General features: G+C 63.6%; 1 protein-coding gene across 5 annotated transcripts in view; it reads left to right on the top strand.

The window, feature by feature from the left end:
* GSE1 (Gse1 coiled-coil protein) overlaps nucleotides 1–24,490 on the top strand; it is a 61,315-nt gene that overhangs the window by 24,480 nt on the left and 12,345 nt on the right. For 3 of the 5 annotated variants that reach the window (XM_082320946.1, XM_082320944.1, XM_082320948.1), the window contains exon 2: nucleotides 22,486–22,704. In XM_082320946.1, coding sequence (XP_082177072.1) covers nucleotides 22,486–22,704 — 219 coding nt within the window. Of the gene's footprint in view, nucleotides 1–8,061; nucleotides 9,027–22,485; nucleotides 22,705–24,490 lie in introns of those variants that run through there. The other 2 variants (XM_082320947.1, XM_082320945.1) reach the window with 2 other exon arrangements.

The raw sequence follows: 24,490 nt of genomic DNA, 5'->3' as shown, positions 1-24,490 counted from the left end.
AGCGGCAAAGCCCAGGGTTGGGTGCCCACCCTCCTCCTGCCCCCAGCCACCTTTGGGGTGCCACCTCCAGACCCTTGGCTGTGCGGCGGGTGATGCCGAGGGGTGCCGGGGATGGGGGGAGCGTGGCAGCTGCCTGGCATCCCCACGTGCCGGGGCCTTGTGACAAGTCCTGCCATGCCACGGTGAGCATCGGGGCTGGGACCCCCTGGCTGGGAACCACCCCGGTGCCCTCCTGGGCTTCAGATGATGCATCGGGGCGCACAGGCGGAAAGAGGGGGCGGGGGGGGATGGGGGGCGGCCCGGGGGGGCGAGGAGCAAACCTCCCTGTAGGACAAAGGCGCCTGCATCCGCCAGCAGCTCCCGCTGCCTCTGCCTGCGAATAAATAGCCTCCAGGCTGTCAGTCTGGCACTACCCCCGGGGCTGGAGGCTCTTGGAGAGGAACGGAGCCCGGGAACAGCAGGCATGGCTGGAGCGCTGCCCGACGGGGCTTTGCAGGCGCTGGCACGCCGCGTCGGCGCGCTTCGCCCAGGCGGGGCTTTCTCCCAAACCAGCAGCGCCCGGTCGCGGCCCATGGCCTCGCCGCGGCCCGTGGCCTCGCCACGCGTCCCCCAGGACGGGCATGGCCCCCGGCCGGCAGGCAGGGAGCGAGGCTGGGGGCCGCGGTGGGGTGCGTGGGGGTCCCTGTGCTGCCAGGGCTGGTGGGTGTGCACGGGTGTACGTGCACCCCTTGTCGTAGGGGTAGCGCGTGGATGTGTGCGCGCGCACGTCGGTCTGCTGAGGTTGTCCGTCCTTCTGCAGAGGTGCTGGTGATGGATGCACGCATCCTGCTCTGCAGAGGCTGTATGTTGTGCACATGTGTATGCGCACACGTGCATCCCGCTCTGCAGAGGGTGCATGTTGTGCACGTGTGTGCGTGCACACGCATCCCGCTCTGCAGAGGGTGCATGTTGTGCACGTGTGTGCGTGCACACGCATCCCGCTCTGCAGAGGGTGCATGTTGTGCACGCGTGTGTGCGCACACACACGCATCCTGCTCTGCAGAGGGTGCATGTTGTGCACGTGTGTGTGCGCACACACGCATCCCGCTCTGCGGAGACCATGTGCACACCACGCTCCCCGCTGCAGCAGCTCCGTCCCAGGTGAGCATGCGTGTGCACACGTGTGTGCCCCTGCCTCCCCCGCTCCTGCACACCCACGGGTGCGGGGTGGGGGTCCCGTTCGCCCCCCTCCCTTTCAGGGCAGGTTTTATCTCCCCTGCACGGCTCCCGCAGCCCGCCGTTCCCTTGCTGCCCTCCCGAGCCTGACATTTACATATTAATATTTTCCAAGGGAGGCAATGCGTTGCGGTGCAAGTGTCTGCATTGTGGTTGCACATAATGTAAAGTGAGATAAAGCGCCCGGCTCCGCTATGAATAACTGCAAATGAAAACCCATGTGGCCATAAAAGCCTTCACATTTGCCCTGTCAGCATGTGGTACATCGGCTAAACAACTGATTTAGCTTTTCTTTTTTTTCAAGGTTTATCGCCACTTACAGAGGACATGCTCTTTGTGTACTGCCTGTCGCTTTCTGCTCAGCTTCCTTGTCACTTCCCCTCGGCGTCCTCCGAGCCGGGCCCCGAAACGATGCTCTGCTCCTCTAAACCGCCCTGACAGCCCCTATTAGCTTCTGGCCGAGTACAGCTTGGCGCTGCTGGGGCTATTTATCTCGCCGGCGCAGAGAGCTGTTATCACCCTCGCTCCTTACGGCCCCGCTCCTTCGCTTCTGCTGATGGCGGGGATTTGGGATGGGGTCCTGGTGGGGTCTGGGGGGGAGAGAGGGGACCTGGTAGCACTTACCCCTCCTCCCAAAAGGGCCAGATCCAGCCTTCTGGCTTTGCTTTTTGGCCGTGGTGGTTCCTCATCCCGGTGCTGCCGGGCTCTGACCCCTCCGTGCCGGGGAGATGCGGCCAAAACCGCTCGGGATAACCCCCGCGTGCCACGGGCAGGGAATTATTCCTGCTCCTACGTGGCGCGGCCGGTGCCGTCCCCACGGCGGTGGCCCCGGGCGAGGGTGATGTCCCCGCGGGACCGCTGGCTCCTGAAGGCGCCGGCTTGGGTGCCGGACCTGAAATACCGGGTAGGGAGCTTGGTGGTGTGGTGACGCCAGGGAACGGGACAAGCAGCTCCGCGCTGTGCCGGCGGGAAGGGGGAGGACGGGGGTCCCCGCTCGGCACCCGCGGAGCCGCCTGGCCCTCGGCCAAGGGCCCTGGCACCCAGCCGGCGCCCGGCACCGCCGGTAACCAGAGCTGCCTCCCCTCGCTGTTATTTCAGCAGGCGGGGGCAGATCGGTTTACGTGGCCAGGCAGATGCCTATCGGTCCCCTCCTGCCGCATCGTCCCCGTGCCACCGCCACACCACTGCCGCTGCGGCCACATTACTGGGGCTGGACATCACTGGTGATGGCGATTGCCACCAGTGCCCAGGTCTCCTTGCCCGGGCACGCTGCCCTCTGGGGTGTACCCGTCCCTGCTGCTGGCTTGTGCTGGCAGAGGGACCACGGTGTCACCCGGCATGGCGGGCTTTGCTCCTGGCCGCCCTGTGTCGCCGGCGGGCACCACGCCGGCTTGTCCCCTTGAGTCACGCCGGCAGCCGGGGCGGCGTGGCGGGCGCCGGCGAGGTGTTGTCCCGCGGGGCCGGCTGGGGCTGGTGCAAGCTCTGCGTCACCCCACGCCCTGCCCGGGGTGCCAGCGTCCCCGAGGGCCGGGCAGGGGCTGGGGGGGCCCCGTCCCCCCACCGGGGCTTGCGTCAGCTCATGGGGGGGGTGTTTCACAAGCGCTTTCCTGTCTCAACCTGCCCCTGGCCGGTGCCTGGGGGGGCCGTGGAGGGCTGTGGGTGGGAAGCGGGGGGCCCGGGGGGTTGTTTACAGCCACGGAGCTTGTTTCCTTCCACCTGCCTCGGGGGAAGCAGTTAGCGATTTGTTAGTCAAACCAGATGAGCCTTCCTGGAGCGGCTTCCTGCCAGGCTCGGCATCACACGGCCGCCCCGCCGGTGGGTCCCCCTGCGTCCCCCCGGCTCTGCCGTGCCCCCCGCCGCAGCCGGCGCAGCGCCGTGCCGCAGCCTGCGCGGGCGGGATGCGGGGAGCCTCGGCGCGGTTTCCCCACCGGCAGCTTCCAGGCGTTGCCGGTTGGCGTGGGCACCCCGCGAGCTGGCCGGGTGGGAGCACCGGAGCCATGCTTGAAAAACCGGGGCGGCGCTTGCTTTCGGGGCCTCTGCCCAAATATCTACGGGGAGGTTGTGCTGGGCACGGCAGAGCTGATGGTGGCTTGGCAGGACGGCGGGGTTGGTGGGGTGCTCTCCTGGGGTGCTTGGGCGGTGGTTGGCTGCTTGGGCGATGGTTGGGTGCTTGGGCGATGGTTGGCTGCTTGGGCGATGGTTGGGTGCTGCCAAGCTCGCCCTGCCGTGCTGCTGGGTGCTGCGGGGGCCTGATGCACTGAGCACCATGCCTCGCGCACCACCCAGCACCACGCGCCGAGCCCCACGCGTGGCTCACCACGCGTCGAGCCCCGCGCACCGCGCACCGCGCGCGCGGCCAGCGCCGTTGCCCGAGGAGCGCGGCCAGCACCCCTGCAGAAACGGGGCCCACGCATGGACAAGGAAGTGCCAGCCCGCGCCCCCTCGCTAATCGAGTGGCGCCGGGTGATAAATAAGGAAGTTAACACCCAACCCGGGCTGCTAATTAGCTTTTAACCTGTACTAGCAGTTAACTACAAAAGGCAGTCATTTGTTCCGGGGAGCTGGTAGCGTAGAAAGAACGAAACACGGCCAATTTTGTTCAGGATGAATTAAGACTTGCAAATGTAAAATGAGTTCATCTATTTAATTAAGTAGCGGCAATATGGATGTTAAATTAAGTTAATGGCAGGCATGCCAAAACAAGGTTATAAAAATCTTGTCCTGGCGGGGTGGGTTCCGGATCCGGCCTGTGGATGGGGGGGACGGGGGCTCTGCCCTGCCTGCCGGCGGCCCTGGGGCGGGCTGGGGGCTGCGGGCTGGTGGCCCTGGGGACACCCCTGCGGCCACCGCAGGGCTGGAGGCAGAGGGAGAAGGGGATGGAGAAGAAAAAAAAAAAAAAAAAAAGGCAGGAGGAGAGGAAAAGCGTGTCTCACCCAGCGCCGCAATCTTATCAGGGCTGAACTTTACTCTCCTGCTAAAGATATAGGATACTTTAGGGACATTGGAAAGAAATAATAACCCTCTGATTTGTAGCTGTCGGGCTCTGGCAGCCGAGGGGGAAGGAAGACTGTCTTCTGCCATTACCATTTTTTGTATGAACTATTCCCCAAAGAAATCAAACCCTTGTACAAGCCCTCCTGTGCGGCAGCCCCTGCTCCGGCGCTGACCCGAGCCGTGCGGATTATCACCGCGCATCGCAGCCGGAGACAGGAACATTCATTAAAATTTGAAACACAAATGGAAAATTGCTACTTGAAGCCTCCTTGCCGGAGAGCCAGCCGCTTGATCAGAGACCTCATTAATGTATCTAATGTGTAAGGAACAATTAGACTTTTCAAAGACATCCTTTTCCCAGCCAGGGGAAAAAAAAAAAAAAAGAAGCGGCTTGAATCCCCCATCCAAAGCCAAACCTGCCTTGTGGGATCGGGGTGCACAACCCCAGCGGGAGCCTACGAGCCGCCAGAGAGTCTCGGATCCATCCCGGCACCCGAAATGCCCGTTTCTCCTTAAGTTAGATGGGGAGGAAAGTGGGCTGATTAAAAAGCTGATTTCTTTTCCCAGCGACCGGCGGGGTTTTGCCATCCTCCCGTAATTAGCCGGTTACGCGGCCGTATGTTTTATTTATGAGCCGAGGGCGGAGGGAAGGGGAAGCGGAGGAACGACCGTGCCCTATATATCTGCAAATAAAACACTTCATTTCCCTCCTGGGGAATGTCACCTCGAGAAACCATCGCTTTCCTGCTCACTGCCCCGTCCAAATCGCAGGCTGTAAATGGCTTTGTGGGCCTGGCTGGTGCTCAGATGGGTTTAAAATATGGATTTATGTCTTTATTCTGCATAGTCAAAGGTCAACAAGAGCAGGAAATCATCGCTGAGCCGCTTATTTACGGCGAGAGGCGGCCGCTCGCTCCTCTTCTTGCTCGTGCATCCCCGCCAGCGGATGCTTTCGGGGTGCCGGGTTGCGGGGAGTACGGCGGAGCCCAGTGCCGGCTGGCAGAGACCGGCCGTGCCTCAGTTTCCCTAGAGTGGGCTGCGTGGGGGTGGGCATCGCGCTGGGGACGGCAGCCTGGATGTCCCCAGCACGGCTGCATCCCCTTCCTTGGGGACACCTGGACGAGCATCCCCGAGGAGGTCGGGCATCCCTGGCCCACGGCATCCCCGTGGCGAGGGTACCGAGCGAGCCGGGAGCGCCCTGTGCCCATCCGCCATCGCTCCGGCTCGCTTGCCCGGCGTGGGCAGGGCCGGCGGCGCGCTTGCCCGGCCGGCCCCGCGAGCTGCGCTCTCATGCTTTGCTAATCCCGCCTGGCACCTGCCCCAGCTCCCGGCGGCGGCTTCGTGCGAGCAAGGAACCAATTAATCCTCCCGGCGCTCGGGGAAGTGGGTCAGGCTCGTCAAGCTCTCCCGCTAACAAGGGGTGAGGCGAGGCGCGGCAGAGCCGGCTGCCGGGTGGCCGGGCGGGTGTCTCACGCCGGTGCCCTGCGTCCCGTCTCCCGCGGGGTGGTAAGTGGGTAAACTGAGGCAGGGCGACGCTCGCTGCCGGTGCGCGCATGCAATCGCCTGCAGAGCGGGGACGACCGAGGAGGAGGAGGGTTGGCGGGTAATTCGGTTGGGCCGATGTCGCAAAGAGCCGGGCTGGTTTCCCAATGGGGCTGCCCAGCCGCCGTGCCTCGGTTTCCCCATCCCAGCGAAGCAACGGGGGCTCCCGGCTCGGGGTGCTGGTGGGGTTGGGGCCTTCTTGGCGGGGTGGGGAGTGCAGGCAGCGCACCCCTTTGAAGTGCAGCCCAACTTCCAGGAGTGAAGCAATTCTCGTTTGCATAAATGAACAAAGGGAGCAGGGGGGAGGCGAAACCCCAAAGCCCGAGCTGGCAGGCAGGCCTGCCCTCCCTGCCTGCCCTCCCTGCCTGCCCTCCCTGCCTGCCCGCCCGCTCCCCCAGCCGCCTGTAATTACAGGTTTATTGCCTGTACAGCTATTGTGTAATGACATGTTTGCAAATTAATTTTTACAGCTCATGGCATGGGGCGGCGGGGGGAGCAGAGGAGGGGTCCCCCGGTGCTTGCGTGAGCCCAGCAAATTAAACCCCTATAAAATTATGGGGGCTGCGAGCGGGGTAGTAACGGGGGGCCCGGGGGAATTGGGTGACACGGTGACCCTGCACCCTTTCCAGCCCAGGGTGGGGGGTCCCCCTTGCACCCATGCTATGGGGAGGCATTGGGTTTGGGGTACCCAGAGCCGTGCCACCCCATAAGTGACATTTCCTAAGGCAGAGGCGAGGCGTGGGGAGGGGGATTTGGCTGGGGAGGGGGGAAGCTGTGGCCGAGCACCAGCACCCAGCACTTAGCACCCCATGGCTGGGAGCACAGCGGCGCAGGGGAGCTGCCTGGGAGGGAGCGGGACACGGGCGATGACTCAGGGGATGGGCCAGAAATACTCCCAGCGCCGATCTTGACAGATGTAGGTTAGGAAGGAAGAAAATACATAATAATAATCCCCCGACCTGGAATTAGAGAAGCGATATTTAACATGGGGGGCAGGGGGAAGAGGAGGGCGCAGTTTTTCACTGGCTCCGTCTTTGCCACATGGGTTCCTGGGGAGCTCGGCTGAAAGGGTGCGTGTGCACGCGTGTGTTTGCACACATGTGCGTGTGCGAGTGCGTGCATGTGTGTGTATGCATGTGCGTTATGCATGCGAGTGCATGCATACATATGAGTGCATGCATGCGTGCATGTGCGTGTGTGCAAGCGTGCGTAAGCATGCACATGTGTGCGTTTGCAACCAGAAGACCTTTTGCAGAGGCCCTCCTGCTCGCTTGCACCGTGTATCAGGCCCAACCTCTGCACCATGGGGCCGGATAGGCGCGGGGGAGTACCGGGACCCCCGGGACCCCCCGGCCCCACGATCGGGAGCGGGCAGGGGCAGGCAGGGGCAGGCAGCGGGGGCCTGGGAATGGCCTGTATCTTTAAGCTGTTTGAAGGGCTGGTCATTATCATACAGGATGTGGCTTCTCTTGCAGGGGCGAGATATCACACGTCGCCTTAGTGAACTTTGGTGTTAAAAGCAGTTTGGGAAGAGAGGGCCGGAGCGGGGGGGGGGCAGGAGGGGGGGAAAGCGCACACACGCACCCATAAGCACGCACCCATGCAAGCGTGCACCCATGCAGGCGCTCCTATGCAAGCGTGCTCCCGTGCAAGCGCTCCCATGCAAACACGCTCCCATGCAAGCGCTGCCATGCAAGCGCGCTCCCGTACAAGCGCGCCCATGCAAGCGCGCCCATGCGTGCCGGGAGCGCGCAACGCTTCCCCCCTCCTTTTCCACCCCGCCTTGGCTGATCGTTTGCTTAAAGCAAATTAAGCCGGGCCCTCGTTACTATGGTGCAGCCAGGATCTCCAGCCTCCCTCGCTCTCCCAGTAATAGCATTTATTAGCCCTATTTGCTTGCAAGCATGTCTTCCCGGATCTGCTAATGCATCAGCGGAGAGGGAATGGGGGAGATCCTATCGGGCGGCTGATTACAGCCCCCACCGGCCAAGCGGGGCCGGGCAGGGGGGATTTGGGGGCGCAGGGGGGGCGGTGGGAGCTCGCCCCCAGCCCCCTGCGCAGGGGCCGGGGCAGGCAGCCTTCCTGCGCCTGCCTTTTGTGAAGCAGCGGGCAGGAAAGTTGGGTTATTTATTGGTTTATTTCCTAATTTTCCCCCTGAAGCGACTGGGGGGGGGCTTGATTTTCTATTTTTGTTTTATCCCCCCCCCCGCCCTCCTTGGCAGCTGTTTGAAAACAGCATCCCGGAAAAGACTAAAAAAAAAAAAAAAAAAAAAAATTATTCTGTCTGTAGGCGAGGAGGAGGAGCGGGGTTTGAGGGGGAAGGAGGCTTCTCCTGGCCTCCCGTCCCCGGCTGGCGGGGTGCCCCGGGGCTCGCCTCCCCGAAAACGCCGGGGATGAAGGTCGAAGCCCGGGGGAAGCGGGGCGGCGTGAGGCGGGGAGGAGGGTGCCGGGGCGAGCAGCTGCCTGCCGCTCTCCTGCCCGCTCCCCTTCATTAGGGGAGACAAATCTGCTGTCAAGTAGCCAGATTTCCAATTTACCGATAATGATTCTTGCATGAAAATTGATCGAGGGGCAAGTCTGCCGCCTCTCGCCCGCCCGGCTTGGCGCAGCCCGGGGGAGTCTGGGCTTTCTGCTCGCTTCGGGACGCGCCGCTCGGACGGACGGACGGACGGACGCCGGCTCGCCGCCCCGCGTGGGTCACCCACCCCACGCCGCCAGCACCCTTCTCCGCTGGGGGGGACGACCCGGCTGCACCATCCAGCTCAGGGGGTGCGTCCCCCCCACGCCGAGGGTCCCACCACCGCCTCCTCCTCCTCCTCGCTGGCTTTTTGTGTGCCTGCGACTCGCAGCTCGGGGCTGGAGCAGCAGGAAAACCCCCGGGAAGGCGTCACGCCATGGCAGCCAGGCTCCTGCCCTGGCCCCGCCGGTGACAGCCGCCACCGCCGCCACCCCTCCGCCGGCACCCTGGGCTCGCTGCTATTTCAATTTTTATTTTTCCTCCTCCCCCCACGCACTTGATTCCCCCCCGCTCCTCCTTCTCCTCCTCCTCCTCCTCCTCCTCCCCGCTCCACCGTATTTTTTCGCCTCTGGTTTATTTTTCCAACCCCCTCCGTGTGGCTTGGTGCTAATTTTTGGTTTTTTTTTTTTTTTCTTGCTTTCTGACACATCCTCTTCACCTTGGGTTTTTTATTTTTATTTTTATTTTTTTCCTGCCCGCAATGGAACTGTAACATAAATCATGTTTGGGTTGAAACCACCTCTCTATTACTTACCAGGTAAGGCACCGTGCGATGCTGCCGCCGGCCCCCCCTGGCCCCTCTCCCCCCTGGGGTCTCCCTGCGGGGTTCCCCCCCCCAGCTTGGGGACACCCCTTTGTCCGCCCCGGCCAGCGGCAGCCGAGGGGGATTTGGGGGTGAAGTTACTTTCTCCCAGCACCTAACAGGGGTTTTGGGGTCTGGCAAGCCTTAGGGGGGGAGCAGGCAGCCTCGGCGTGGCGCTGCAAGGCTCTGCGGGGTTTTGGGGTGCTTGGATCCCCCCCTCTTCTCCTGCTGCTGCTCCCCCGCCCTGGGGGGTTTCCCCCCTCCCTGAGGATTTCTGGCCGGGGAGGGATGGGGGGAAATGCTGGGTGCGCTGTGTTTTGGGGTCGGGGTCCCCACTCGCGGCCCCGCTGCCACCAGGGCGCGGGGACTTGGGGCACCAAAGTTTGCTGTGCCGCCCCGGCCGGCAGCACCGGCCCCCGCGGCAGCTGGCGAGGGAGGGGGACCCCCGCTCCGGGGGTGTTTGGGGTGTTTTGAGAGCATCGGTGGCGAGGGGGGCTGGGGTGCGAGCTCCGGCGCGCTCGGGGAGCGGGCTCAGGGTGCATGTTTGGGGTGCGTGCTCGGGGTGCACGCTTAGGATGTGTGCTCAGGGTACGAGCTCAGGGTGGGAGCTCAAGGTGCTCTTGGGGTGCAGGCTCAGGGTGCGTGTTTGGGGTGCACGCTTGGGGTGTACACTCAGGATATTCAGGCTGTGAGCTCAGGGTGTGAGCTCGAGGTGCTCTTGGGGTGCACACTTGGGGTTCACGCTCGGGGTGCACCCTCTGGATGCAGCCTTGGGCTGTGAGCTCGGGCTGTGAACTCGAGGTGCTCGTGGGGTGCAGGCTCGGGGTGCGCGCTCAGGGTGTGCACTCAGGCTGTGAACTCAGGCTGCGAGCTTGAGGTGCTCTTGGGGTGCACGCTCGGGGTGCACATTCGGGGTGCACACTCGGGGTGTGCACGCTCCGGATGCGAGCCTGGGTTGGGAGCTCAGGCTGGGAGCTCGAGGTGCTCTGGGGGTGCAGTCTCGGGGTGCAGGCTCAGGCTGCGAGCTCGGGGCGCGCTCGGGGGCGCGCTCCGAGAGGCGGGGGGTGGCGGCGGGGCCCCTCTCTTGGGGGGCCGTGCCCCCGCACGGCGGTTTCCCCGCAGAAGGTTGTTTGTTTCAGGAAATGGCTTTTGCATGTGGCAGTTGTTACAGGAACGAGCAGCTCTGCCCAAGCGCGCCTGCGCCGGAGCGTGCGAAGGCGAGCCGGGAAGGGCGCCGGAGGGGCGACAGGGTTGAACTTGGGGGGCCTCCCCCCCCGGGAGGGGTTGCGGTGTGATTTCCCCCCCCCCCCCCCGGGCTGTGCCACGGCGGGGACACGGGTGACCTGCTTGCCCGTGGCACCCAGCACGCTCCAACCCTGCGCCCTCCTCCCCGCCGGCCGTGGGGGTCCCGCTCCCCGTCCCCCCCGTGACACTGTCCCCTTGCCCGCTCCTTGCTTGTTCTCAGCTGCCTGCAGCGGCCGCCGGCAATGCCTGCTCGGCCGCGGTGCCGTCCCCTGCGGTGGGGACTCCTCCGAAGGCTGCAGGTGCAGGGAGACGGGTTGGGGGTTGGTTGTTTTTTTTTTTTTTCTCCCCTTAAATTCCATATTAAGCACGCTTCGGTCGAGCGGGGGTTCCCGGCGGCGGCTCCTGTTGCGTGAAACTTCTGGCTTTGCCGTCGTTGCTAATGCACTAATTCCTGCGCCCTGGAAAACCCTGCTCCGGCTGGCTCTTCGCTTTCCAGCCACCTCGGAGAGGAAATAAAAAAATTGGAGGAGAAAAGCAAGACAGAGAGGAGCATGGAAGTGTCAGGCTGTGAGATTTAAAGCAATTAAGGGAAATTATGTTTGAGGCGCTGGCAAGCAGAGAAATCGCCGGCGGCAGCTGCCGGGGCGTTGGGAGATGCTGGTGGGCCAGGTCGGGTGGGAGCAGATGGAGATGTGAACCTTCCCCCGTGGGCTCGCAGGGGTTTCAGGAGCGCTGGGCTGGTGGCGGTGACTCAGCGGCCCGAGTCCTGCTGGGGACTGTCACCGCCGCGGGGACTGCCTGGCCGTGGCCTGTGTCACACGCTCCTCGGTGGCTTGTTCTCCCGGCTCGGCTGGCACGGGATCTGGCCGGCTCCTCGGTGTCCCCTGCATCCCGCTGGTCACCGATGCTTCTGTCCCCTGCATCCCGCTGGTCACGGGGCTGGAGATGTGCAATGGGGCTCAGCCGGCTGCAAGGGGACACCGGGTATGGTGGGGACACGGCATCAAGCATAGCTGAGAACGGGGGGACAAGGAGGGGACCCCATTCTCTGCTGGTACACATGGGAACCATGCTCAGGCTGGCTTGCCTTGAGATATGTGGGTGCAGTTGTCACCCTATGGCTGGTGTCAGCGTCCCTCGGGGACAGCAGCATCCCCTGGGGACAGCGGCACCCCTTGGGGACACAGAGCATCCCCGGAGGGCCTGGCTGTCTGCTCCAGCAGGCGCGAGGGTGACACCCAAATGCACGCAGCCTTTTGGGGTCCCCCCTCTCTATGGGTGTCCCCAAATTGCCAGCGGCCCCCAGGTGCCGGAGGGACCTGGGGCTCCTGGCACATCCCCCGGCGGGGTGGGACGGGGCCCTCGGTGCCTCGGCGTGCCGGGAGGATGGCGACGGGTGCCGGCGGCGGATGCTGCTGACTCAGGACCTTCCCAAATGGTTCCTATTTTTACACCGGGGCCGGTAATATTTAGCCCGTGGATCAAAGCAGATGGAGGGAGCTGGGTGATGCCGTGTAAACACCCGCTCGGCGGGTGCCGCTGGTGCGAGGTGTGAGTCACCGGCGGCTTTCGGCAGCGCCGGGTGGGGACGGCCGCCCCCAGGCTGGGTTTGGGGTGCTCGGGGCTGAGCCCCCTTCTTGGCAGCCCCCGGCTGGGTGCTGGGGTTGGGGGTTGTCCTTCTTCATCCTCGCTGGGTGTGTGGTCGAGGGGTGCTCGAGGGTGATGTTCATGGCATGCTGGGGAGGTGGTGGATGATGCTGGGGGGGTCTGGGCTGTGTTGGGGTGCCGGGAAGCCCTCCCGCCTTCCTCTCTTGCCTGCCCCACCATCCTCCTCCTCCTCCTCCTCTTGCCAGTCCTAAATTCGGTCGTCATGGCAACCATGTCAACCACTTTCCAGCTTCCCCGTGATGGTTTGAGGAGGGGAGGGGAGGGAAGAGGGGAGCCAGGGGAAGGGGGGCGGCGGGCGAGGGCTGCACGCAGGGAGGGGGACCGGGGGGCATCGCTCCCGCATCAGGGCTCGGGGTGACGCTTCCCAGATGGTTTTTCCCTGCTGGGTCCCGTCTGGCGAGCGGGGGCCGGTGCCAGCCCGGTGCATGCCAAGGGGTCAGGGCTGGGGGTCCTACCCTGGTGAGGGGGCTCAATCGCAGCCCCCCCAGCCCCAAGCGGGCGGGTGGGCACCCCTAAAATTCGGTGCCTGTCTGCAGCCATCCCGCTCGTGCCAGGGCCCTGCTGGCCCCCAGGATGTTGGTAGCCACACGGCTTGGAGGGAGGTGAATTATTCCCAGACACCCCCTTTTTTTCCTTCTTTTCTTCCCGCCACCCCCTCTCTGTAATCTCTTTATTCCTGGGCTAAGCCTGGTTCCCAATGGTTTTAAAGGCAGATTTGCCTGTAGCTATATAGGACAGGGTGTAAAGCCGGGCGGCTGCGCGGGTGGGTGTGTAATGCCAGCGCCGGCATCGCCTCGCAGCGGGTGGGTGCCCAGCTGCCCCCCGGGGCTGGCTGTGCCGGTGCGGAGCCACGGTGCTGCCGGCGGAGAGCAGGCGAGGTGTAACTACCCCAGCCGGAGTTTGGCCCGCGATGAAAGCGGGGTACCGCTGCCGCCTCCCCACCACCGTGCAGTTGGCCCTCCCCGGTATCCCCCTTCCCAGTGCTGCCAGACCCCGATGCCCGGGGGTCCGCGGGGTGCCGCGGGCATCGCTCACCTCCAAACCCATGCCAGGTTTTTGGGGGGGAGCAGGTGCTTCTTTTCTTTATGGCGTGTCCCCCCGTTTCCCTTTCCTTGGCACCGGCTGGCGGCACCTGCCGAGGACGCTCCTCCTTGGCACGGCACCGCGGCACGTGCGCGGGCACCGCCGGCGGCAGCCGCGCTCGAGGCACCGCCGGCAGCCGGGGGGAGCGGGGCCAGCCCTGCCCTGAGCCTGGCAGTGGGGTGCATACCCCCTCCTCATTTTATTATTAATTTTTAACTTTATTTCCTGAACGCCGCGCTTAATTAAACGCCGCCGCCTCTTGCTGCGAGCCGACGCGGGGTATTTATTACTCCAAACGTCGATGGGAAGGATGCTCCCCCCGCTGCAACACCCCTCCGACGGATTATTTCACCGGCATTAAAAGGGGGGGGTGACACCCCAACCCACCCACCCCCCCTGCAAGGGGCTTTGGGGGGGAAGGATGCTGCCTTTCTGCATCACCGAGCTTTCTCCTTCCCCCCTTCTTTTAATAATAACGCTTTAAAGATGTTTGACATCTGTAACAAACAGCTGGCATCCTGTTATGGAAGAATGTCCTTTTCTTTCCGAGCAGGTTGAACTGTCATTAATAGTATAATTAGGTGATTATCGGCGTACAGCAGAAAACTGCTTAATTGCACAGCCAGCTTTGCGAGGATCCCCGGCTCCTTTATTGCTGGATTTGTTTTAGCCGCCTGAATATTTCGCGCTGTGTTGTTGTTTTTTTCCACGTTGATTATTATTTTTTAATGCGCGTGGCAGCTGGGGGAGCGTGGCAGCACCTGCGGCGCCGGAGGGGGGGGACACGCCGGCGCTGGCACTGGTCCCCCCGTGCGTGTGTGTCCCCCCCCAAGGTCCCCAGGGGATTTATGTTTAACCCCGTGCGTGCTGAAGTTGGCGAAAGGGATCTCAGAGGTGGGGTTGGTGGGGTTTTGCTGGGTGCAGCACCCATGGGTGGGAGCACTTGTGGGTGGGAGCACCCGTGGGTGGGAGCTGACCGGGTGCAGAGTTGTTTGAGGGAATAAAGGAGATGTCTTTGTTAGCGGCTTCGTGCCATCGGCGGCCGGCGGGGAGCAGAGCCGCGGCACCGCTCGGCGCGGGGCAGGAGGGCACCCATCGTGCCAGGGAGCCTTCACCCACCTTCGCCCATCCCCGCAGGCTGGGACCCTCTCCTTGGGGCACCGTGCCCCTCTCCATCCCCGCACGCGTGGGGCACGCACGTGGCTCGCGGTGGCGCTCGGGCGGCTGCGATGGAGTCGGTCCATCCCCATCCCCGTCCCCATCTCTGGGATGCGGCGTTTTGGGGGCAGAGCAGATTTTTTGGCGCCCGCCAGACAATAGCGCTTTGTATCTCCCCCCGGTGCCGCCAAACACACTTGTTAGCGCCGCAGCTTTGTGCTGTAAATTTCCATGGAGTAATTACGTCTTAATTTATGATAATCCCGGGCGGGCGGTGGAGGGGGGCAAGCGCCAGTCAAGTTTGGAAGTTGCCTGCCGGGGCCCGGGTTCCCCCGTGGCTCAGGCCGACCATGAACTTCTCCATCTCAGTACAAAGCCGGTGGATGGGGAGAGCGTCCCTGAGCGCGGAACGGGGCTGTCCCCAGGGGAACGGGGAGCGAAGCCATGTGGGAGTTGGGTATTGGTCCCAGTTTGCAGAGCAGGAGTGTCCCCAGCGAGGTGGCTGGTGGTGCTGCCCATCCCACCACCCATCCAGGAGCTCAGGACCCCACGGGCTCATGGGTTCTGGTCGTCCCGGGATGATGCCGGGATGCCGTGCGTGTCCCGGTGCCCGCTCCCCCAAGCAGGAGGGAACCTCTCCCTTCCCGTAAGCCCCCGGCACCGCTCCGGCATGAGGCCGGACCCTTCCCCCTTCCCACCGCTGAATGGCTCATCCCGCCTTTGTCTGGAGGGCTTATTACCGGCAAAATAGAGGCTCTTTTCCCTCGGCCTTCCTGGCGGGCAAATTAGACGCTTTGGCAATTTTCAAGGAGGATGATGGGGAGGGGAGGAAGGCTCTCATCACCCAGCGGAGGACCCCAGCACCAGGTGGGGTGTTGGCATTCTCCGGCGAGGGTGTGGGGTGGGAAGCGAGGGGCTCCCCATGTCCCCTCCAAAGCCATTGAGGGACCGCCAGGAGCTGCCACAGGAATCCTGTGGGATTTGGGGAGCATTTAATGCACGCCCTATGGAGGGAGGCAGGTTTGGGGGACGCGTGCCTGGTGCCACCGAGCATCTCCCGCAGAGCTGGGAGGGTGCTAGCACCCGTGCATCCCACCACCCATTGCTGATGGGGGCTGTGGGTGCCATGGGCACCCTGTCCCACACCCCGGGGTGGGTTTTTCCCCTGGAGAGGGGTAAAAACCCAGGGGCTGCACCCACTGCACCTGCAGCCGGGTCCCCGTTGGGAGGCAGCGCACACCCAGTGACATTTGCCAAGCGTAAAAATTCAATTAATTCCAGCAGGCAGATTAAATATAAGTGAATTTTAATAATTTGCTCGAAAGGCTGAGGATTACTGTAGGCAAAAAGGGAAGATGCTGTGTGCGCGGGGGCACTGGCCAGCCTTCTCGGCACCGGCACGTGGGATCGCCAGCGCTAATCACCCTAAATCCCGGCGTGGGAAGGGGGGTCTGCTCGCCTTGGCACCGAACGCCCGGACCTGGGTTTTGGTTGATGTTCCCCCGTGATGAAGAACGTCCCGGAGCCATCCCTGCGGTGCTGGCAGCGTGTTGTGCTTGTCCCCAGCACAGTTGGGCTCTGTGGGCACCGCTGCTGCTGCAGACCCTCTTGCTGGTGCCCATTTCTTGGGGGGCTTCATGGAAAGGGTGAGACCCATCAAGGTGGGAGCCTGGGCTTTCCCCTGGGGACCCCATGGGACATTGCATGCGGACCCGGGGCTCCCAGGTGAGGAGCAAGCTCAGGTCTCACCAAGGCCTTCGCAGCATCTTGTAAATAAAAAGCCGGTGACGTGGGGCACCAATTGCTAGCAGATGGCGCCAGTATTAGGAAAATGAAAATACATGCAGTAAATTTGCTGTTTGCCAGCGTTAATTTCTTATCCCAAGGTAAAACCTTCCCTCTGGCCCGTGCCGGGCCATCTGTATGGTTGTAAACTGCAGCGCTGCGGTGCGTGCGGGGGGACCCCGGGAGCACGGGGGGGACCCCCCATCCCGCCCGACCCCCCGGCTTTGCCGACGGCGCAGTGGGATTGATGGAGATTGCCCGTGACCTTTGCTAGGACACGAGGTATTACCATTAATACTTCTGTATTTCCGGAGTTCGTGCCATGCATAAATCTCATATCAAGCTGGGCGGGCAGAGTAATCTGCCAGGCGGCGTTATTAATACCCGTTATTAATACCCGTTATTAATACCTGCCGTCCCCCAGCGCCGGAGCCCTTCATTAGCTGCTCGTGGATGGGGTGAGGGATGGGGGCTCTGCCGTGTAACCCACCCCCCCACCTTTTTGGGGTGCAGCCGGGGTGGGCTCTGGGAAATCCCTGATGCTGGCGGAGTCACTGGCTGCTTTCCGCCGGCAGCGGGGGGTCCCCTGCGGGCACCCACCCTTGTGATGGGGGACAGTTTTTGGCTACGGACCCCCTTGGCTTTGCCAGGGGGGGACGGGAGCGTCTCAAAGGCAGCAGGGTGGCAGGAGGCATCCCCTCGCCTTGCCCTGGCACCTCCTAACTCTGCCCCATAGCCCCCAGCTCAGCTGGGTCCTGGCCCCTTGCCCCTGCCTGCAGCCCCCTGCCCTGCCCCTGCCTCCCCCTGCCCCGCCAGGACCTGCCCTGTGCAAGATCCAGCCTGCGTGAAACTCTAATCTTCAATTTTATTCGCTCGGCTCCAGCCGATTTGCATAATCCACATAATCACCCCGGTTTTAATTGCCCACAACTCTGCAGAAAGATCATGTGGTTAAGTGGTAAATCATAATTAGATAAATAATTGGCTTGGCCGCAGCAAGCTGCTTTGTTATACCTGCCATCTGCTGGGCAAGGGCTTCTCGCACCGAGAACAATGCGCCGCTGACGGCAAAGCCTGCGCTGCCCGCGGCAGGGCTGCACCGAGCTGCCGGCACGGGGACTGGGATGGGGATGGGGATGGGAGACATGGGTGGGAGGGCAGCCTGGCTGCACCGGGCATTGCCCACTCCCGGCCTGTGCCATGCCCGGTAGTGCCGTGCGAGGTTCGACAGCACCGCGCAGTGCCTGGCCCTGACCCATGCGTTGCCCAGTGGCACTGTGCAATGCCCAACGGTGCTGTGCAATGCCCAACGGCGCCGTGCAATGCCCAGTAGCACTGTGCAATGCCTGGCAGCCCCGTGCAGTGCCCAGGAGCACCATGCAGTGCCCAGCAGCACCGTGCAATGTCTGGCAGCCCCGTGCAGTGCCCAGGAGCACCATGCAGTGCCCAGCAGCCCCATGCAATGCCTGGCAGCCCCGTGCAGTGCCCAGGAGCACCATGCAGTGCCCAGCAGCACCGTACAATGCTTGGCAGCCCTGTGCAGTGCCCAGCAGCCCCATGCAATGCCTGTCTCTGTCCCATGCGATGCCCGGCAGCCCCGTGCAGCGCCCAGGGGTGCTGCATGATGCCTGGCACCCACCCGCACACCCCACGTAGCCGTTCAGCCCCCAGCTCATGCCAAGAGGAGGGGTGGCGTCTGTATCCGGCTTCTCGCAAGGCAGGGGGGCCTCGAGAGATGGCTGGCACCCGGAGCCAGGCAGCGGGAGCCAAGAGGACCCTCCATCCCAACCTGGGTGCTGCGGAGAGGGGCCTGGGGGGCAGCAGCATCCTTTGTACATAGGCACTTTATTTTCGAAGCCCCCAGCTCGCTCTGCCAGGGCAGAAACAGGGAAGAAAGTTGCTTTGAAGTGAATCTTCCACTGGAATAATTTCCTACGGGCTTAAAAAGCACCCGGGGCTGGTTGGGCTGGGCACGGGAAGGCAAGGAAGGGAGAAAAATAATCCCGCATCGTGCTGGCCCCGGCCCCTTCTCGGCGCTGTGAGCTCTTATTAGTTTGCTTGTTGTCATTTGCCAGATCAATGGTCCATGGAGGAGTGATTGATGGAGACCCAGCCGGCTAATAGCGCGGCGTGTTTGGATGCTTGGGGCCGTGCCGGGCTCCCCAGAGAGCCCTGAATCCCATCCCCAGGTGGCAAGGTGCTCCTCACCCCGGGGGACCCATCCAGACCCCTCCAAGGGTGCTGGCAATGGGCTGGGTGCTGGGGAGCCGGCCAAGAGGGGGGGATGCTCCCGGGATGGGTCTCGGGCTCTGCCCTGAGGACCCCAAAAATGAGCAAAGGCTGCGTCAGCATCTGTCCATCCCTGGGGACACTTGGGGACACCAAGCCAGGCCACCTCCCTTCGTTTCAGCTGCGTGGCAGGCGGTGGGGCGGCAGGGCAGGAGCGCGGGCTCTGATCGATCAATTAATTCATTAATGGAGCGTGTTGTAGGTGCGGCGGCAGAGCTGTTTTAATGAGGGGTGGAAGATGTGCAGCAGCTTGGCGGGACATCACCGGGGAGAGGAGGTGGTCCCCGCTGCCTGTCCCCTGCCTGTCCCCTGCCTGCTGGTTCTCAAGGGGGTGACGGGGTGCGTGGCAGGGGGACGACGGGCACGCGCTGCCCCTGGCTGCCTGCCCTCCCTCCTGCCCGCACAGGCAGCCGCCGGGGCCCTGCCTGCTGCATTCAGGCAGCGCAGGGGGGGCTTGACAATGCGAGGCCATTAGCATTGAAAATCCATGCAAAGCAGCTGTTCCCGCTCGGAGCGTGCAGCTGGATGCGGTTCCCGAGCGGGAGCCGAGGCACTGAGAGGAGGGGAAAGGCTGGAGGACCATGGAGCATCACCCCAAATTCCTCGGGGACCCATCCAGAGGGAGGATGGAGGAGACGAGGTCCTGCGCGGTGGGTGCGGATCCGTCCCAGGGGAGGATGCAGGATGCTCATCTCTCCCTGCTCCCTTGCTCTCCCGCCGCGCTGGGTTTTTTTCCGCTCCATTTGCCAGGGGCTGGAGCTGCTGCCTGATCGTATTTGGTAATAAATTATTAGTTCCAGCGCTTGGGAGCCCGGGAGCTCAAAATAGCTGCTTTTAAAGCGGGCGGCTGGTGCAGGTTGAGTTCAATGGCAATCTGCTCTGAAGGGCACTTCATGCTCATTAGGGGCTTTTCAAGGTGCTGGGTGGGGGGGAGCTGAAACCAAGGTGCTAAACCTGCCTGCGCCCGCATTTCCCGGCAGCTGCCTGCAGCGGGGACGGGGAGGCCGGTACCGAGCCCCCCTGCCCACGCGCCCTCGCTCCTCCGGGAAGGATCCTGGGGTTTCGGGGTGCTGGGAGCCCATCCCAGCCCCAGCACTGCCCGCTCCTGCCTGCCCGCGGCGGCTGCCGGCGTGTTTATTTGTCTCCAGCCCCACCAGGCAGCCAGACTGGTTCTGCTTTCGCTGCCGGAGGAGGCTCCCGCTGCCAAAAAACCCGCCAGCGTCATCAGGAGCAGATGGAGAGAAGATGGCACGTTCCCAGCTCCCAGCCCTGCGCCGGGGATGCGGGGGACCGGGGGAGTAGTGGGGGGCCGTGGGGCAGGGATACCCCCCCTGGCAGCCGGGGGCTTGGGGTCCTGCATTGTTAGGGATGCCAATCCCATGGCTGGTGCCGTGTGCGGCACCGTGGGAAGGGGTGGCACAGGGAAGGGGGGGGGGGACATGGCGATGGCCCCGCTGTCCCCCTCCTCCTCCTCCTCCTCCCGCCGGGCAGGGACCTGCCTGCTCCCGCGGGCAGGCAGCCAGCAGGCACCAGGAATGCCAGACACTGCCAGTGCCGCTGTGCCCGGGCACATGCTGCGGGAGGGATGGGGACGGGGTGGCACGGGGATGGGGTGGCACGTCGCCTGGTCCCCAGTCCCCAACCTCCCCTGTGGCCTCAGCAGGGGACCCAGGCGTCCTGCGGCCCCCACACCCCCCAACCTGCCTTGGCTTGGGGTGCCAGCCCCTCTACCTGCACCCCCATAGGGATGGGGGCAGTAGAGGAGCAGCCTGCCCCGTTTCGGGGTTCGGCTCCCCGCCCCGGTGAGGCCACCGCCGGTGTGACCCCAGGCTGCTGCCAGGCTCCAAACTTGACCTGTTTTTCCACACGGATCTGCCTGCTGGGAAAAGCAGGAGGGGCGGGAGGAGGGCGAGAGCTGGGGTGAGGCCCCACCTCGCTGGCGCGGCATCCCCAGCCGCCACGGGGACGGCGGCACCCTCAGAGGCGAGTGGCACCCACGCCGTGCTGGTGGTGGGATGCCAGGGGGACGCGATGCGTTCCTACATCCCCATCCCCACGCGGATGCTCGTGCCTGGCCCAGCTCTCCACCGTGGCGTGCCTCAGTTTCCCCAGCTGTCAGTTCTTCCATGGAGCAGCCTGGGGACACCTGGACAGACGGACGCCACCTCTGTCAGGGCAAGGCGGGTGAGCGGCACTGCTTGGGCCCCAGCCGGGGCGGAGGCGCCGATTTTATCACCGGGCAGGAGCGGCAAAACTGGTTTGGAGCCCGGCTGGGGCAGCGGCACAGCTGGTGTTAGCGAGCCAGCCCTGGGGGGAACGCGAGCTCCCCGCGCGCTTCCCAGCAAGCTGCTGGCTCGGAGCTGCCCCACGCTCGCCCGGCAAATCCCGGCGGGATCATGAGTTTGTTGGGAGGCGTCTGGGGCCGCTGAGATCAGCTGAGCATCACACGGGTGATGCTCCGCCGCCAGCCCCGTGCCCTGGCGAGCGTGTGCGAGCGTGCTAATCCCCGCCAGCTGGTTAGCAAATGGTTTCCTGCCTTGGATTGGGGCTGGGGGGGGGTTATGCGGGATTAATAGCTGGGGAGAAGCTGGGGGGCACGGGGAAGTGCCCGGGGGGTGCAGGGCTGTGCCAAGGGGATGCCAGGGAGCGTCCAGGGGGTGCAGGGCTGTGCTCAGCTGATGCAGGGTTGTGTCTTGGGGATGTGGGGCAGTGCCTGGGGGATGCGGGGCAGCGCCCGGGACGCGTGGGGCTATGCCTGGGGCTGCAGAGCCGTGCCTGGGGGATGCCAGGCTGTGCCCGGGGTGCTGCAGCCCCTTGGGACAGTGCATGGGTGCATGGCACTGCAGGCAGAGCCGGGAGCCCCGCTCTCCGGGTGGGCACCCAGATGCTTATCTGGGGGTCCTCAGGCTGGTGCAAAGCCCGGGGGTGCCTGGGCCCGGCCGGCGCGGCGGGTTGGCTTCCCAGCTGTTCTGGTAATGAATTTACATGAGCCGAGCGTGTCGACAAGGCGGCAGTCAATGGCTGAGAGCACCGGAGTTAATAAATGCTTGTATAATGAGGGCAGAGGGGAGCGCGCGCCGCCGTGCCGGCCGCCTCTCCTGGGGCCGGGGGGCAAAGATTAATCAACGCTGAGTGGCACTCGCAGCCCCCCCGCCCCGGCTCCCGCGGCACCCGGCCACCCTCTGCCGCGGGATGCTCCGGGGTCTTCGGTATCACCGGTGCACTCCAGCTGCCTCCAGCCCTGCTGGGAGCTGGGGGAGCTGCCCCTGGGCCCCCACCCACCTGCCCACCTGGGAGCGGGGCTAATTTTAGGCTGGTGTTAATGAAGCTGCTCGTTTGGAAGTCTATTTTAAGGGCCCTGACATCAGCAGTTGCTGTTTTGGGAGGTGGAGAGCCCTGGAGTGGCTGGCTGTGACAGCCGGGGAGGGGGCATGGGGTGGGCTGCACCCTCCTGCTCAGCAGCACCCAAACCCCCACTCTTAGAGGTCACCGTGCCCTATAGTGGCTCTGTGCTTTGGGGTGCGGCGATGGGGACTTGGGGGTACCATGGTGAGGATTTGGAGGTGCCGTGGTGGGGAGCTGGGGGTGCCATGGTGAGGATTTGAAGATGCAGTGGTGGGGATGTGGGGCTGCAGTGCTGGGGACCCAGGGACGCAATGTTGGGGATTTGAGGGTTCAGTGGCAGGGATTTGGGGGTGCAATGGTGGCAATTAGGGGTGCAGTGGTGGTGATTTGGGTTTTGGCAGTACCATGTGAGTCAGGGGCCTGCCCCCCTCCCCATGGCCTCCATCAGGATGCTGAAGTCCCTGTGTCCCCCCAAGACACCCCTCTCCCTCCTTGTGGGGCTCCACCGAGCCCCCCTACCCCGTTATCTGGGAGCAGCCCAGCCTGCGGGATCAGCAGGGCTGTGGGACACTGGCGGCAGCTGCTGGCCCCCGCGTCGCCCTGTTTTCTGCAGGCGAGCAGCCCGGGCGCGCTTGCTTTCTTAAATAAGCTGCCGCCCCGCCAGCACGCAGGGCTCGCACCCACCTGCTCGCTTCCCCCCCGTTGCATGGGCTCGGGGTGCGTTTTGGGGTGGGGGGATGAACTAGAGGGAAGGTCTTGCTTGTCCTGCTGGTTGTTCCTTCTCCCGGGGGGATTTGGGGATCTGCAGTCCCCGTCTAACGCAAGCTGCTCTTGTTCGCAGGCATGAGCCATGAGCCGAAGTCGCCGTCCCTAGGAATGCTCTCCACCGCCACCCGCACCACCGCCACCGTCAGCCCCCTCACCCCCTCGCCACTGAATGGCTCCATCGTCCCCAATGGCAGCCCGGCAGCCAGCAGCACTTTGTCCGTCCAGGCAGCACCTTCCTCCAGCTTCGCCGCCGCTCTCCGCAAGCTCGCCAAGCAAGCCGAGGAGCCCAGAGGTAGGGGACAGGGACGGCGACGGGGACAAGGACCGGGGGGATGCTGAGCATCACTGCCTTTCCCCGCCGCCAGCCGGCAGCCGGCGGACGGCATTTTCTCGCCATTTCCTGAGCTAATGTCTTTCCCTGGCGTCGTGTCTCGAGGGGGCAGTTTAGAAATTCAATTCAGCTGGAGTAATCCAAATGCCGTATCACTCGCCGTACCCCGGGAGAAAGTCTGGGCGAGCGCGGCGCGGGGGGGACCTGTCCCTCCCTCCCTGCCCCGCTCCCTCCCTCCGTGCTTTGCTGAAATGCTGTTTTTTCCGGAGGCTGCTCAAATCTGTTCCTTCCCCAGCCAAATTGCCCGGCTAAACAGCAAATTTGGGCATCCCCGGGGTGTCCCCGTCCCTTGTCACCCTGCCATGGCCTGGCCGCTGCATCCTCCGTCGCACCCCCCCTCTCTGCTTGGCTGTGGGGTGCAGCTCGCGATGGGGTGTGTGAGCTGCTGCCGCGGTGCCGGAGCACCCCGAGGTCCCCACCGCTGCAGGGAGCGTGTCCTGCGGGAATCGTTGGGACTGTCCCATGTCCCCGGGCTGCAAAACATTTCCCCAGGAGACTGCTGGCATCATCAGTTTGCAGCGAAATAGTATTTATCCCTGGTATTTCCATTGGTGGGTGCTGCCGGTTGGGTCGTTGCCCACCGCCTGGGCAATTCTGTCCCTGGGGAGGACACCCGACCCTTTGGAAGATGTCTTTTGTGAGGCCCTGTTCGCAGGGTCTTTTTGGAAGATCCTTTTTGCAGAGCCCTTTTTGCAAGACCCCTTTTGCAAGGTTCTTTTTGGAAGACCCCTTCTTGCAAGCACCATCTGCGAGACCCTCCTTGCAGCCGCCTGCCAGCCGTGAAATGCCCTGGCACAGCCGTGACCCGAAGCCTCCGGCGTCGGCTGCTCCCGAGGAAGCACATGGGGACACCGGGTCCCCGTGACGCCGAGGGGACCAGGTCTCGGTGATGCTTCAGCCTCGCTGCGAGCTCCAGGCTCTCCCCAGACGCCTGCTCCGCAGCCCATCGGCTGCTTTCGGGCTGGTTGGTTGGGTTTGGGGGATTATTTTGCATTTCTGTCCCCGCCGCCCCGCTCAGCCCATCTGAAGGGACGTCAGTGGGTTTTGGCATGGATTTTGTGGCGCTGGGGAGAAGAAGCTGCATTCCCTTTGGATTTCCCCTTAATTGCTCCTTAGTTTGTTTGCAAAAAAAACCCTGTCCTTGCCCATCTGGGTGCCTGAAGTGGCTTATCCTGGAGGTTTTTAATAGGCATGGGTTTGGATGCGTGTTGGGAAGGGGGTTTCTCTCCACACCACGGCTTTTACCCCCGGGAAACGAATTGCTTTGCCCCCAAATCCTCGCCCCGCTTCCCTTCCCGCAATGGGAGATGCTCTGCTGTGGCAGATGCAGCTGATGGGGTGATGCCGACCGGGTCCATCCAGGATCAGCACCTTTTTTACCGGCTTTATGGACTGACAGTTGTGCCGCGACCGGGGTGTCCGTAGGGATGTCCCCGGCTGCGGGGGCTCATCCCGACCGACTCCATCCCAGCAAAACCCCAAGAAGCCACCGAAGCCATTGCCTGGCCGGGGGCTCCTGCCTCCCGTCCTACCCAGGGCTGTCTGCAGGGTGGGTTTTATTCCCCCACCCGTCTTCCTTTCATTTCCCCCCCTCCTTCTTCAGGGTCTCAGCTGTTAATTACATTTGCCTGTCAGCCTGGGCTGCTAATCTGCTATCGCTGAGCGGAAAGCGGGAGGTCAGAAAACA

The sequence above is a fragment of the Platalea leucorodia genome (genome assembly GCF_965183815.1).
Source record: "Platalea leucorodia genome assembly, chromosome: 8".
Taxonomy (NCBI): domain Eukaryota; kingdom Metazoa; phylum Chordata; class Aves; order Pelecaniformes; family Threskiornithidae; genus Platalea; species Platalea leucorodia.
Note: the sequence above shows the minus strand (reverse complement) of the source record. Positions and strands in the feature narration are given on the sequence as shown.